This window comes from Salvelinus namaycush, chromosome 2 (genome assembly GCF_016432855.1).
Source record: "Salvelinus namaycush isolate Seneca chromosome 2, SaNama_1.0, whole genome shotgun sequence".
Taxonomy (NCBI): Eukaryota; Metazoa; Chordata; class Actinopteri; order Salmoniformes; family Salmonidae; genus Salvelinus; species Salvelinus namaycush.
In genome coordinates, this window is record NC_052308.1 from 58939999 (window position 1) to 58955350 (window position 15352).

The window sequence follows — 15352 nt, forward strand, 5'->3', positions numbered from 1 at the left end:
TGTGATACAGCTTAGAATCAAACCAGGGTCTGTAGTGACGCCTCTAGCACTGGGATGCAGTGCCTTAGACCGCAGCGCCACTCGGGAACCCGAATACTTTGCTTACTTTTTCAAAACCTCATTAGGTGGAAGCTAGAGAGGGATTGACAAACCACAAACTAGTTCAAACTTATTGGAACCTCCAAACTGATTAGATTTAGGGCAATTATGTGGGATAGTCAACCTGAGCATGCAACAGTTTAATTAATGTTTTGTTTGTCCATTCTGTGAGAAATGTAACTTGTGATTTTGTGTGGAAATGTCACATCCATCACGCTGGAATTGCCCATTACTCAAAGTCAACTACTAAGTGACAGGGGACCTTTATATAGCGTCATTAAGCTGATGTTCATGTGATTGACTAAGATTAACATGAATTATTGATCAACGGCCTCTTGGTGCCACAGAGGTGAATGAGTCTCTGGTGAAAGGAAATACCAAGAGTCCTGCTGGGCCCTTGGGTGACATAACAGGGAGTCAGTCACTTCCTTTTGTGACACCTCCTATTCACCCTCTCAGGCAGCCCTGTGTGTCATGGATTAAACCAGGGGTGTCAAAGTCATTTTGCCCCAGGTGCCGCATTCGGTCTTCTACGAGGTCCGGTGGGCCACACTGAAAATTGGTTATGTTTCCTTGCCATCATAATTCCATCGTTTTGGGAATTTTCAATGCTTCCTGACTGTCTAGTGATTATTAGCGATTTGGACAGTCAAGAAACTGTACTAATGTACACTACCATTCAAAAGTTTGAGTTCACTTAGAAATGTCCTTGTTTTTGAAAGAAAAGCACCTTTTCTTGTCCATTCAAATAACATCAAATTGATCAGAAATACAGTGTAGACATTGTTAATGTTGTAAATGACTATTGTAGCTGGAAACAGCAGATTTTTTATGGAATATCTACATAGGTGTACAGAGGCCAATTATCAGCAACCATCACACCTGTGATCCAATGGCACGTTGTGCTAACTAGACACTCTAATGTACTTGTCCTCTTGCTCAGTTGTGCAGTCCTCTTTCTATTCTGGTTAGAGCCAGTTTGCACTGTTCTGTGAAGGGAGTAGTACACAACGTTGTACGAGATCTTCAGCTTCTTGGCAATTTCTCGCATGGAATAGCCTTCATTTCTCAGAACAAGAATAGACTGATGAGTTCCAGGAGAAAGTTCTTTGTTTCTGGCCATTTTGAGCCTGTAATCGAACACACAAATGCTGATGCTCCAGATCCTCAACTAGTCTAAAGAAGGCCAGTTTTATTACTTCTTTAATCAGGACAACAGTTTTCAGCTGTGCTAACATAATCGCAAAAGGGTTTTCTAATGATCAATTTGCCTTTTAAAATTATAAACTTGGATTAGCTAACACAACGTGCCATTGGAACACAGAAGTGATGGTTGCTGATAATGGGCCTCTGTACGCCTATTTAGATATTCCATTAAAAATCAGCCTTCCAACTACAATGGTCATTTACAACATTAACAATGTCTACACTGTATTTCTGATCAATTTGATGTTATTTGAATGTAGGGAAAAAAACGTTTTTTATTTTCAAAAACAAGGACATTGTCACGCCCTGGCCTTAGTGTTCTTTGTTTTCTTTATGTTTTTTAGTTAGGTCAGGGTGTGACATGGGGAATGTATGTGTTTTTGTAGTGTCTAGTGTAGTTGTCTAGTTATGTCTATGGCTGCCTAGATTGGTTCTCAATTAGAGGCAGCTGTGGTTCATTGTCTCTGATTGAGAGCCATATTTAAGGCAGTCATAGGCATTGGGGTTTTGTGGGTAATTGTCTGTATCTATGTTGCATGTTTGCACTTAGTCTTTGATAGCTTCACGTTTGTTGTTTTGTTTCGTTGTTCTTCTTCTAATAAAGAGAAGATGTATTTTTCACACGCTGCGCCTTGGTCCTCTCTCTCTCTCTCCCATAGAAGTCCGTGACAGACATTTCTAAGTGACCCCAAACTTTTGAACGCTAGTGTAGGTCCATTGACTGTGCACAGTGATTATTAGTGAGCTGGACAGTCAATAAACTATATGAATACATTGTAGGTCCACTTTCTACACAGTTTAGATTTGATTTGAGTTATTTTAAAGAATATTGAGTTAGTTTCGCCCCCCCCTCAATTTTAAATCCACCCGCGCGCAGCTCCACCAAGACTGCCACACAGAATAAATATCAACCCGCACAGAGAAGCACGAGATTGAACTTTACTCAACTTTCTAGAGTCTCCCCCTTAGTTAACACTATCAACTGTGGGAATTGTGATCGAATCAACACAATATACGCCCCTTTCAAGTCAACATACTGAAACAAAATGATCTACGCAAGACTTAGAATGCAAAGGCAGAACGCATCTGAGTAGGATTCTAATGCATTGACATGCATGACTCAGCCGTTCTCTACACAGACCTGTATGGCATAAACAATCAGAGCTGCTGTAGACCTATATGCAAATAGGTCTTTCCCTTTCACATATCGTCGTGAGTAGATGCGTTTGGTTTGAGATCAAAGCAAGAGTTGCATGTAGCCAGGTGTGCACATTTTGTTCATATCCTTTGCTAGTTAGTGAGTTATTAGCCCAGTTATATATCATTTGTAGTCAGCAATGGGGGAGTGATTGCTTCCTACAAGAGCACAAAATGTGTACATTTTTAGACATCTTTGAAAAGCGAGTCCAGTAAAAGGGCAGTGTTGTATTTTGAAACAGGCTTGAATAAGCTAAGTTGCCAATAGGCAGAGGGCAGCATACTTTATCTGATTCTCTGTAATAACAGTAGCAGCCAATGTGTGGTGTTCAATGTAGGCTTGGCATTAACCTGTTTATCCACTTGTCCTTCAGACAAGGAGGTGACAGCTATTTCCATGTTAAAATGTTATGGATGCATTTTCGCCATTGTTTTTGATGGTAGGCCACTCTAGTAGGCCTACATTATGATCAAATAGCCACAGTCTGAAACTGTAACTTCAAACAGGTACAGCCTGCAAACTAATACTCATTTGGCAAATTCAGACGGCTTGTGTTACAAAACCTATTCAGTGGCTCTAATCTGCAAAAGTCAACAGAGAGACCGCCCTAGTGAGCCATTGTTACTCTCACAAGCATTGGAAACCAGGGATAGGACTGTCTCCACATTTCAACTGGCTTTTGAAGAGATAAAGTCCCCTTTGTCAAGGATGCGCAACAAAGTAAAAGTTGGAGGCAAACAACTCTGTTGAGCAGTCGGTTTGAAAAACGAGGGGATATTTCTAGTGCTGGCTCTGAGCAGGATTACATGTGACGGCTTCCTCACAGCTTTGTCAAAGGCAAGCTCTGGATGTAACTTTTACAGAAGCCAAGTGTACAAGAAGTTTAACTGAGAGATACAGAGAAAGAGAGAGAGAGAGGGGGGGGGGGAGAGAGACTGACAGACAGTGGGTGAGTCATGACAGAGCGACTGAATGGCAATGACAGTAAGAGAGAGAGAGAGAGAGAGAGAGAGAGAGAGAGAGAGAGAGAGAGAAAGAGAGGGGGGGCAGAGAGGACATAAAGGGGAAAAGAGAAGTGAACAACAGAGAGAGCGGGAGAGAGAAAAAAGAGTGAGAGAAAGAGGACATGGGGACAAGGGGAGGAGAGAGAATGTTCCTCTGGCTTCTTAGCCCCGTGTCAATCCTATCCCTGTGAGCCAGCCCTCCAACTGAGTCAAATCAGCCGATGCGCTTTGACTCAGGGCCAACCACCAGCTGTGAGCCAGCATCTCCACAGTCCTCAGCACTCCCACTCAAAGGCATCCATCCCACAAAATAGGCAGTGTCAACGGTCACACTGCCACTGAATGTCAACACCAGTGACCTTGTCAACGTCAGTTACCTTCCTTGACCATTTTATTTCCAGTGAAAGAGAGCCCCAGATAGTTATACTTTAATGTCCGATTTGCGAAAGACGTAAGTTCAGAGTAGGCTTTACTGTGACCAGAATTGAATAAAAATGAATGGTTTAAAACCCCTTACACTTGTGGAAATTGGCCTATTTGGTTAGGGCCAAATGTAAAATATTTATAACAGAAGAACTATAAAAAAAGCATATGCAGGACAATGGTAGCAACTGAAAGAGAACACTGGAGATTATGGAGAAATAATCAGACCAAGGGTGAGGACACGAGACTGAATCCAAACATTACACTGTTGATTTTATGTGCATTTTACATTTACTGTACTTTTCACAGTCTTTGTCAATAACAAAATCTGAAAATACTCTGGATACATTCAGGAACGTACTAAGAATATTCACTGAAATGTTGGATTGGTGCAAACTAAGAAAAAACAATTTCAAGGGTTTGAGTGAGAGGTCTAACTGGTGTTTCCAGGTGGCCACACACCTCTCCAAACTGCACATTTCCTAAGTCATTTCAATGCACTTTTATGACTCAAGGAAAGCGCCTTCAACTATAAGGTGTTTTTTTGAGCTCTCCTAGCTTTGCCATTGAGGAACTGAAGCAAGCCCACTTATAGTTTTTTGTTTGGAACACAGCCCCATCACACAATTACTGTTGCTGTATACACAATCCAAAAACGTTCCGTTATGAATCGCAAACTGGGTCAGGTGGGCATCTTTTGAAAGCTTATTTTATTGCCAACATGGCTAGATAAGTTATAAAATAAGACTGTACATTGTTAGGCTTTGAAAAGGCACTTCAGAGAAACAGATTGTAGTTTTGGTGCATATAGAATCAGTGCATTCAAGTGTGTTTTCCGCGTCTAATTTTCTTCACAATACAACAAACATATAAGCTCATTGTGTTCAGGACAACCCAGGGTATAACGCATATCATCCTTGTAACTGTGGATCAAACATAGTGCTCATAAAGCTTGATACTGTAAATTACATGTCTTCAAATATGGAAATGTGAAGCCCACATCAAAGCGGTATTTATTATAACCCTCAACGTCTCATCTTTCAGAACACATCGACTCCTCTCGATTTACAGCATTTCCCTCACTCGGACAACAAATGTGCAAAAGTAGCCCAGACCCTCTTATGGAGAATTCTAACAGGGAAAGAGTTAACACCAACCAGTAACAGGCATTACCCTCTAGTCTTCAGACCCAGCCGCACAAAAGGAGACTGAGAGCGAGGCTTGATAACAGAGTAGCAGTCCCAATACATTTAAGCTTCGCCTTTACATTCAAGCCCTCCAGCTGGACTGGCAGTATCTGTGATTAACTAGAGAATACTGTACAAGGCCTGACTCAGCGACTCCACTCTATCAGTCACTGTAACCGAGGAGGAAAACTCCCTAATGTAAGAACTCTATTAACCAACTCCTTCGCGACCTACTCAATTATAACCTTCCAACCACATACAGTAGTACATCATACTTCCATGCAGAAAGTAGGCTACAGTTTGTCTCTCATTGGATTCTGTCAGGAGTCATTTTCTTTTGGTGCCTAAGGAGCCGGCAGACCAATAAGTTGCCTTCCCTACCATGAATATAATTCGTTTTTCCTGCCTCACATTAGTTTTCTATTTCTGGCCCTGCTATAAGATCCTTATGCCAGTGGTCTTGAAATCATTTGCAGATTTTGAGAACATGAAGACTACGGTAAGTAAGAAGACAGCTCATAAAGTGAGGGAGGCTTATTAAATAATAATAATAATAATTTGGTGGGTGCTTATTTGTCCTATTTCACACATGTACACGTGTATTAATAAGCATGTGTGAATTGGAAATGTGTTTCTTTACCTGGTAAAATGATGGCAAAATAAGAAATGTGCATATCCCAACTCCAGCTGAGTATCGCCTCCGAGAGTGGTGTCATGGCCAGTGTCTGCCATTATCAACGGTAACCCTCAAGCAATTAGGGTTAAGTGCCTTGCTCAACGGCACAATGACAGATTTTTCAGCAGGATGACATTTATTGTCATAAATCTTACCCTGGAGGCAGATCTGAGCGATTTCTGCGATTTCTGCAAGCTGTGAAGTCAAAATTGGGTATAATGTAAAAAATGTATGATAACATTTGCTCTTTGGTCTTCATTTAATGTTAACCGCTAGGCTTCCTGTGGCCCATTATTCTGTTGATGTCTATGTAATACTAGGTAGAATATTTTCTTGCAGACTGAAAAAATGTACACTATGTCTGTAAAGTAATTTACATAACAGATTTGTTCATATGTTTGATACTCATGCATAGGGCTGGAAGCAGGAGTACGAAAGATGCCGAACAGGAGGCTTGAAAACCGTATTCCAAGATTTTGAATACATTTTGTAGTCACATTTTACCATCTTAAATGCCCCAATAAGCTATTTCCTCTTTGTAAATCATACAATTCAAATTACACACCAAAGATGGCTTCACAAAGATAGGCAGTTTGCAATGCTAATTGCTGCTTCCGTCACAAAATATAAAATGCAGCCTACTGAAAGTTTCTCCTTGTCCTTTATTCCTCCCTGCTAAAGCATGGAAAATGTGATTTGAGTTCATGCGGTCTCAGAATTTAAATTGATTTACAAAGAGATGTGGGTTCCCCTATGTGCAGTGTACATAATGTTAAGTATCCCTCTTGGGGTGGGAAGAAGTCCTATGGTATTACATCAGCAAAGGTACCAAAAAAGTAGAAATAATTCTACAATTCATCACTTGACACAGTTTTTCTTACAGCTATTCATAACCTATAGACTATACCCTTGGTGTGTACAAAAATGTTACTTGATAGAGAGGCAGCCGAGTGTTCCTAAGGGGCTGAGATGCAGAATGTAACAATGCTGTTTCTGACTATCGGGCATGTGTGTCCTATATTGAGTGTCTTTCCACGAAAATAAATGTATTTTGCTTAGAAACGGTATGTTTATTTCATGGCATCTTCATTAACGTGCTTACTTGAGCAGCAGCCAGGGTCGTATGTGTGATCGGTTTTTGCACAAAGTGTACAATAGGATACAACGCTAAGAGAATCCGTCAGCACAGACGAGATGGCCATAGTGATTGATCTAACTGCTTTGTAAGTAACACGTCTGCTATTATCTTCTCCCAGTCTCTGTGTCTCAGCCAATTAGAGGCCTGAAAAACATTATTTCAGCCATGTAGAAAGCCTGACAAACATTTCAGCCAGCAGGGTCCTCTTTTGCCTGCAGAAAAAAAAGACACAAATACGTCCATCCCCCCTGAAGCGATTAGCTCCCCAGAAATTGGGACATTGCACTGCACTGACCATCCTCCTCAAAAAACATCCAAAGGCTGCAAGGGAAAACGTGAGGCGTATTTAGACAGAGGTTGAGGGGGTTGGGTTTGGATAGGCCTGGGTTTATATAGTAGTTGATATCATTCAAATACTTTAAGCAATTTGATTGAGCCTGCACCAGGCAAGCTCAATCAAGCACAGCTTGGAGTAATTTGAAAGATTTCAAACATGATTTGAACCCTTGGTCTTCTTGCTCCTCTATGGTCTAAAGTGCCTTGGTCTCCTGCCTCTGTCTGTTGCTCGTCTGATGAAGCGGTGGTGACAGCCCCACTGTCATGCAGCCCAAGGGAACACGTCACTCCCCCAGCCATGTGATCCACAGGCCAGAGCCGCCACTGGTCCGCGGGGGCAGCTACGCTAGCCCTGGATCATGACAGTGGTCTGAGGAGGAGCACGAGATCTGTCCTCATGCGAGAGCAGGCCAGAGACGAGAGGGCAAAATTAGCATAGGCAAAAAAACGATTTAATTAGTTGTTTAAAATAGTACCTCCTCCTAAAGCCCAAAGTAACCCCCTGTCAAGTTGCATGCTTGTCAATGTGTGTAGTCAAAGCAAAGTCATTAATTTCACTACATGTAAGCAGCAAAGTTAATAATATCTACATTACCAGAGGGTGGGTCTTGTCAAAACAAAAAAAAGGCATGGTTGAACCATCATTCTCTACGGTTGAGGGCAGCAGATATGATCTTGTCTGATAAGGACAGTAGGACACAAAGGACACATTCTGGCTATAACAAATTGTGATGTAAAATGAAATTTACAGCATAGTTATCATTCAGTATAGTTAAGTACAGTGGACCGAACCACATTTTTTTGAGAATAGATCCAGTAGAAATTGAACTGAAGTGGGTACTTTGTAGAACATTGTTAGTTTGATATTTCAAAGGTGGCTGAAAGGTCCTTGGAGGAGTATCGGGTGATGATTCTTTAAAACCTATACTGGCTCAGTCAGGAGCGAAGCCCTTATTACACATTAATGTCTACCAATATCATCACAACAACTAACACTTGTTCCTACCAGCAAAACAAAAGAACATGGTCCTGACCGTGTAACTTCTTGTAACGATATAACTAGATCATCTTTGACTCATCAACCCCCCTTATCTGGATACAGCATGGTTGAGAGTAACCAGGCCTCTTGCTTCAGTGAAAAATGTAATTACTGTCAATCATATTCTGTCTGTAGCATAAGTGAGTGATATGTGCAGAAACATAAATAAATGTTTACATTCCAACGGACATTGCATGCATCTTAAAATAGATTTGGAAATAACTTGCAACTGCATCCTCTCAGATGTGTCAATGCCAACGTTAATACATTTCCCAAATGATAACTTAAGAACCGACTTCCCAACAGAGGCTGCTGCCTTGTCTATATATGGTGCTGCTTCTCTATGCAAAGCTTGCTGAGACGATTTACACTGCTCACTTCAAAGCAATCCGTTTGCCTCTGTATAAATGTGTGGATGTCTTAAAACTTAAAACAAGCACAGGGCCTTTTCCATTTGGTGCTGTCCTCAAACTGGCAATGTTTATCCTCTATGGAATACATTTGTTGTCATTATATCCCCCACCCCACAATCCATGGAAAATGTCTGGCCCAACTGCTATTCTAGGTATGTACAGTATACCTGACTATACCAGTATATCATTTACGGGAGTTCCAGTTTGAAGAGGGGAGTGATGAAAGTGTTGCTGGATTTCCCATTGAAAAAGGCAAAAAGGCCTTACTCACATTCAATTATGGTGGTTTCCTATAAATGATGGACACACTGATATGGAAAATCTCTATCGAAAGCAGCTGCATTTTTGTTCAATAGGATATTGATGAAAAACCTTTCAATATTACAACTGCTTAGCTTACAAGTAATGTCTTATGAAAGAGGAGATTGTTTTGAGTTGAAATAAAACAGGATAGACTGCGGAGTAGTTCAAGATCCAAATTATTTTAGCTAGTATGTAAACTACATGTGGAGTGAACATGTAGGAGTCCTACTGTCTCATGTTCATAACCCCTTTCTCTACTCGTATCTCTCTGGAACCTATAACGTAGTAAAATGAATTTAGTAGTTGTTGGGAGCTCTTCATAAATAGTAACCATTTGCCAACTGTTTAGAGTCCATTACATCTTTTGATACACCTGTTTATATTGATATTATTTTTAATCTTTATCAGGAAGGTATTCCAGTGTTTTTACATCGCATACACAAAATGAACAGCCAAAGAACAGCTGCTGCCTCTGGGCTCCAACATATTCCATACCTAATCGATTCATGCTACATGCTAATGCATCGTTATCATTAGCATCACAATGATCATTTCTTGATGTGTTTTCTCTCTTTTTTCCAGCACCAGTGAGTGCTCCAGCGTGTACCTAACCATAAACATCAATGCCTTTCTTAAAATCAATACACAGAAGTGTATATTTTTAAACCTGCATATTTAGCTAAAAGAAATCCAGGTTAGCAGGCAATATTAACCAGGTGAAATTGTGTCACTTCTCTTGCGTTCATTGCACGCAGAGTCAGGGTATATGCAACAGTTTGGGCCCCCTGGCTCATTGCGAACTAATTTGCCAGAAGTTTACGTAATTATGACATAACATTGAAGGTTGTGCAATGTAACAGGAATATTTAGACTTATGGATGCCACCCGTTAGATAAAATACGGAACGGTTCCGTATTTCACTGAAAGAATAAATGTTTTGTTTTGCGAGATGATAGTTTCCGGATTCGACCATATTGATGACCTAAGGCTCGTATTTCTGTGTGTTATTATGTTATAATTAAGTCTATGATTTGATAGAGCAGTCTGACTGAGCGATGGTAGGCATCAACAGGCTCGTAAGCATTCATTCAAACAGCACTTTCGTGCGTTTTGCCAGCAGCTCTTCGCAATGCCTCAAGCATTGCGCTGTTTATGACTTCAAGCCTATCAACTCCTGAGATTAGGCTGGTGTAACCGATGTGAAATGGCTAGCTAGTTAGCGGGGTGCGCGCTAATAGCGTTTCAAACGTCACTCGCTCTGAGACTTGGAGTAGTTGTTCCCCTTTCTCTGCATTGGTAATGCTGCTTCGAGGGTGGCTGTTGTCGATGTGTTCCTGGTTCGAGCCCAGGTAGCGGCGAGGAGAGGGATGGAAGCCATACTGTTAGACTGGCAATACTAACGTGCCTATAACCTCTCTAGGGTACGTGAGACGTTAGCGTCCCACCTCTTCAACAGCCAGTGAAACTGCAGGGCGCCAAATTCAAATACAGAAATACTCATTATAAAAATTCAGAAAACAAAACATATTTTACATAGGTTTAAAGATGAACTTCTTGTGAATCCAACCACGGTGTCAGATTTTTAAAATGCTTTACGGCGAAAGCATACCTTACGATTATTTGTGAACATAGCCCAGCAGACAAATCATTACAAACAGTAACAAGCCAAGTAGAAGAGTTACACAAGTCAGAAATAGAGATAAAATTAATCCCTTACCTTTGATGATCTTCATATGGTTGCACTCAGAAGACATTCATTTACTCAATAAATGTTCCTTTTGTTCGATAAAGTCTCTTTATATCCAAAAACCTCCGTTTTGTTCGCGCGTTTTCTTCAGTAATCCACAGGCTCAAACGCAGTCACAACAGGCAGACAAAAAAATCAAAATTGTATCCGTAAGGTTCATAGAAACATGTCAAACGATGTTTATATTCAATCGTCAGGTTGTTTTTAGCCTAAATAATCGATAATACTTCAACCGGACAATAACGTCGTCAATATAAAAGGTAAACATGAAAGGCACTCTCTCGGTCGCGCCCCTGAAAAAGCTCTGTGACATGGCAGGGTCCACTCATTCAGACTGCTCTTACTTCCTCATTTTTCAAAATACAAGCCTGAAACAATTTCTAAAGACTGTTGACATCCAGTGGAAGGCATAGGAACTGCAATTTGAGTCCTAAGTCAATGGATACTGTAATGGCATTGAATAGAAAACTACAAAACCAAAAAAAATCCTACTTCCTGAATGGATTTTTCTTCGGTTTTCGCCTGCCAAATCAGTTCTGTTATACTCACAGACACTATTTGAACAGTTTTGGAAACATTAGAGTGTTTTCTATCCAAATCTACCAGTTATATGCATATCATATCTTCTGGGCCTGAGAAGCAGGCAGTTTAATTTGGGCATGCTTTTCATCCAAAATTCCGAATGCTGCCCCCTACCCTAGAGAAGATAAGAACATCTAATAGTCAAAGGTATATGAAATACAAATCGTATAGAGAGAAATAGTCCTATAATTCCTATAATAACTACAACCTAAAACTTCTTACCTGGGAATATTGAAGACTCATGTTAAAAGGAACCACCAGCTTTCATATGTTCTCATGTTCTGAGCAAGGAACTTAAACGTTAGCTTTCTTACATGGCACATATTGCACTTTTACTTTCTTCTCCAACACTTTGTTTTTGTATTATTTAAACCAAATTGGACATGTTTCATTATTTAATTGAGGCTAAATTGATTTTATTGATCTATTATATTAAGTTAAAATAAGTGTTCATTCAGTATTGTTGTAATTGTCATTATTAATCGGTATCGGCTTTTTTGGTCCTCCAATAATCGGTATCGGTATCGGCGTTGAAAAATCATAATCGGTCGACCTCTAGTCCACAGTATCTCTACATATGGTATGAAAAACACTAATTGGTAGATTTGTAGGCAGGCGCTAGTCAGGCAGTCAATTGAATGCTCACATGAATGATTAAAACAAGAGGGGCAGTGAGGGCAAAGCTGAGAGAAAAAGAACACAAGACAGTGAAGCAGAAAGGATGAAGTACAGTGGAAAGATAGAAACTTAAGACAGGATTCCTTCTTGAACCCCAGAGACACTTACATCCCCTGAGAAAATGTAACCTAAGACAATAGATTAAAACAACAATAGGAATGGACAGCACATTGAAATGACGAGGTCAACAGGCCATACAAAGTACAACCCACTGTGCAAAAACTGGTTGAATCAACGTTGTTTCCATGTCATAAACCAAAAAATGAAGTTGAATCAACGTGGAAAACTTATTGGATTTGCAAAAAGTCATCAACATATGGGAATTTCATTTTTTCCCCCCGAACCTTTAACCCAAATCCAGTGACATGATGACATTTTTTGTTGATTTCACATTAAATTCACATTAGCTGACAACTAAACCAAGTGTAAATTTAAAAAATAAGTTGACGTCTGTGCCCAGTGGGAAGTCTCCTAGTGGTAGGCGATAACAATACAGCTATTTTCTTTTTGAGACAGAAAACTGCTTCTGTGGGACAAACTAGAAACAGGGACATTGTCATAACTTAGACATAACATTTGTCCAAATTGAACGTCAATGTGCCGTGGGCCTCACCTCATTTACATGACAACAATACAAACATGACAACGTTAAAAGCAAGTATGTAACTTACAAGATCTCATCGTTCTGGAATTCCAGCGATCCGTGCGTATCTTCAAAGTCTTCTCCCCCTCCTTTTGCTGTACCCTCCATGGTCTTGTAGGGTACGACCACTAGTCCCCGCGCTCCTGAGGTACGAAGAACCTTTACTTCCATCATGCCGATACTCTCGCTCACGGTCATTACCGGTTCTTCAAAAGTAAAGATCCCGGCATGGTCATCGTCAAAGATAGTCACAGTAGCTGAGCAGGGTAGGCCAAGGCCCGCCAAAGTGTCCACGTGATTAGCCCTTGGTTGTCCGTAGCCAGTGCCCTCGGATATGACCTTCACGTTGCTAAGGTGGACCAGAAAATGCTCATCCTCCTCAAAGATGTCATCGTCAATGATGTCTATCCGGATCTCCTTCTCAGTCTCACCAGGTTTGAACACCACAACGCCCTCAGTGAACTTGTAGTCCGAGCCGACATTGGCTGTGCCGTCTTCGGTACGGTATTCCACTGAAACGGTGTTAGTCAAGTCCCCACCAAGGCGTACTACATTCAAGGCCACTGTACCGCAGTTCTCCAAGCACTGGTATGTACCGGGGTCAAAGAAGACCTTTGACGAAAAGTCATTCTCCGAAACTTCGGAGCGGATCTCGTACGCACCAACAGCTTTCCTGGCTTGGTCTGCTGCATGCTTCTTCAGTACATTCCCTGCTCCCGTCATGATCCTGGTAGCCTGGCATCGGTAGAAGGCGCGACTCTTTTGCTGCTGTGTCAGTACCTGGTAGTTGGCCAGTTCTATCAGCTGCTCTGTCTCCTTCTCTGGATGCTTCTGCTTCAGTTCCTTCAGGATCCGGGCCATTTCCTTCCTGGCCTCCTCCTCATCCAGGTCCTTCTCATCAAAACCCATCGCTCCGTCCATGAAGCCCTCTGAGTTGAGCATTTTCCCATCCATTTCAATGTCCATCTTTGAAGGAAGTTGAGCCTCCCCTTCCGTCTCAATGATCACCCCTCTTCGCTTCCCTGCGCGGTAGCGCTTGTACATGTACTTATAGACAAGAAGTCTGCGATCCGCAACGTAAGCCATCCCTACACACAACGGGAAAAAGAACAGTGTGACAAGGCCCTCCCACACCTGTACGATGCCCGGAGAGATGACAGCCAAGATGAGATAAAGCCAGGTGTACGCGAATATACTCCAGGTGGCGGTAACAAAAAATACCCTCAAATGTTTGACTTTCCGGTGCTCTCCATCGGGAATGACAGAAACACAGAATCCAATGATAACGAACATGTTGAAGGCAGCACTACCAACGATGGTGTTCGGGCCCAGATCACCTGCGTCAAAGTTGTGACCGCACACCTCAACGACGGACAGTAGGATCTCCGGGGCGGAGGAACCCAGGGCCATAAGGGTCAGGTTGGACACTGTCTCGTTCCATACATGCACAGTGGTTGTCACTTTTTCACCATTTGGTTTCTTGATGGTGATCTCCCTCTCTTGTGATGTAATTACCTCGATGGATGCCATGAAGCGATCCGCAATGATAGAGACCCCCAGGAACATGTAAAACAAGGCCACAAAGTAAACTGTGGCTCTTGCCAGTTTATCTCCAAAGGATGGGTTCTCTGGTAACCATATGGGCAGAATGACACCCACTTTGCATTCAGTACCCACTGAATCACATTTCTTGTTAGTCTGCTTGCCAATGGAAGAGTTTGTTCCGAGGCTTGGGTTTGAATTCACCGCTGTAACAAATGTAATTTCAGATGAAAAAACTGCCAACAACACTGTGAGTTGAAGAGTGCAGAAGCGGAAAGATGATGTCCCAGTTTGTCCCATGATTCTGACGAGGTGTTATGCTCCAACTCTTCCTTTCACCTATGCAAAAAAAAGGGATCGATGAGAACAGAACTACCAAAAACTGTTCAAATTTGAAAATTTACAAATGACTGAAAGAGAAATGTCAATATTCCTTGCTCAAGGAGACATCGACAGATTGTTCACCTCGTCGGTTCGGGGATTCAAACCTATTCAACGTCTAGTTTTGATTGACATATTATATATTTTTTTTTACTCAGTTGGGCTCTCAACTTACTATTGAGAGTAAGAACAGTAGAATACACCAGGTGCAATTTCGAAATTTGGTGGTGCATCAGCAGTTTCTCTTGTTATGTCAGTCACTGACAGTCACTCAATTAGCAATGTCAGCAAAAAAAAATTAGATTGGCAGTTAGTCTAGCCAGCCATGTAACCTTATAGTACTCATGCCCGAATCCCGACTGGGCACACAGGGCACGTGTCCAGGGGCCCTGACATCCAGGGGGGAGGCCACATTGAATTTGTTAGTCATTCTCCCTCAGATATCATACTAACATTGCAAAGTCATTACAGAATGTGTAGAATTGCAGGAAATTTGTTGTAAAACTGCTAAGTTTTCTCTTTGCCCCATGGTAAAATGTGTAAAATTGCAGAGAACTTGCTTTTAAACTGAAACATTTTCTTTACCCCCCCATGACAAAATGTGTAGAATTGCAGGAAATGAACTTAAAAACAAAAAAATGTTCTCTCCACCATCAAGAGGGGAGTCACTAAAATGTTTGCCCGAAGTCGGGGCACCCCAACCAAATCTTGCTTAGGGTCCCCAGAAGGCTAGAGCTGGCGATAGTAAAATGTATTT

At 41.4% G+C, this 15352-nt stretch overlaps 1 protein-coding gene across 20 annotated transcripts in view; it reads right to left on the reverse strand.

Annotated features, from left to right (window-relative positions):
* Window positions 1-14514, reverse strand: part of slc8a1a (solute carrier family 8 member 1a) — a 33092-nt gene extending 18578 nt beyond the window's left edge. For 18 of the 20 annotated variants that reach the window (XM_038971761.1, XM_038971634.1, XM_038971642.1 and 15 more), the window contains exon 1: window positions 12701-14253. In XM_038971761.1, the coding sequence (XP_038827689.1) occupies window positions 12701-14238 (1538 nt within the window). In that variant the 5' untranslated portion in view covers window positions 14239-14253. Of the gene's footprint in view, window positions 1-12700 lie in introns of all 20 variants that reach the window. The other 2 variants (XM_038971602.1, XM_038971611.1) reach the window with 1 other exon arrangement.
* Between the last annotated feature and the right edge of the window lie 838 nt (window positions 14515-15352).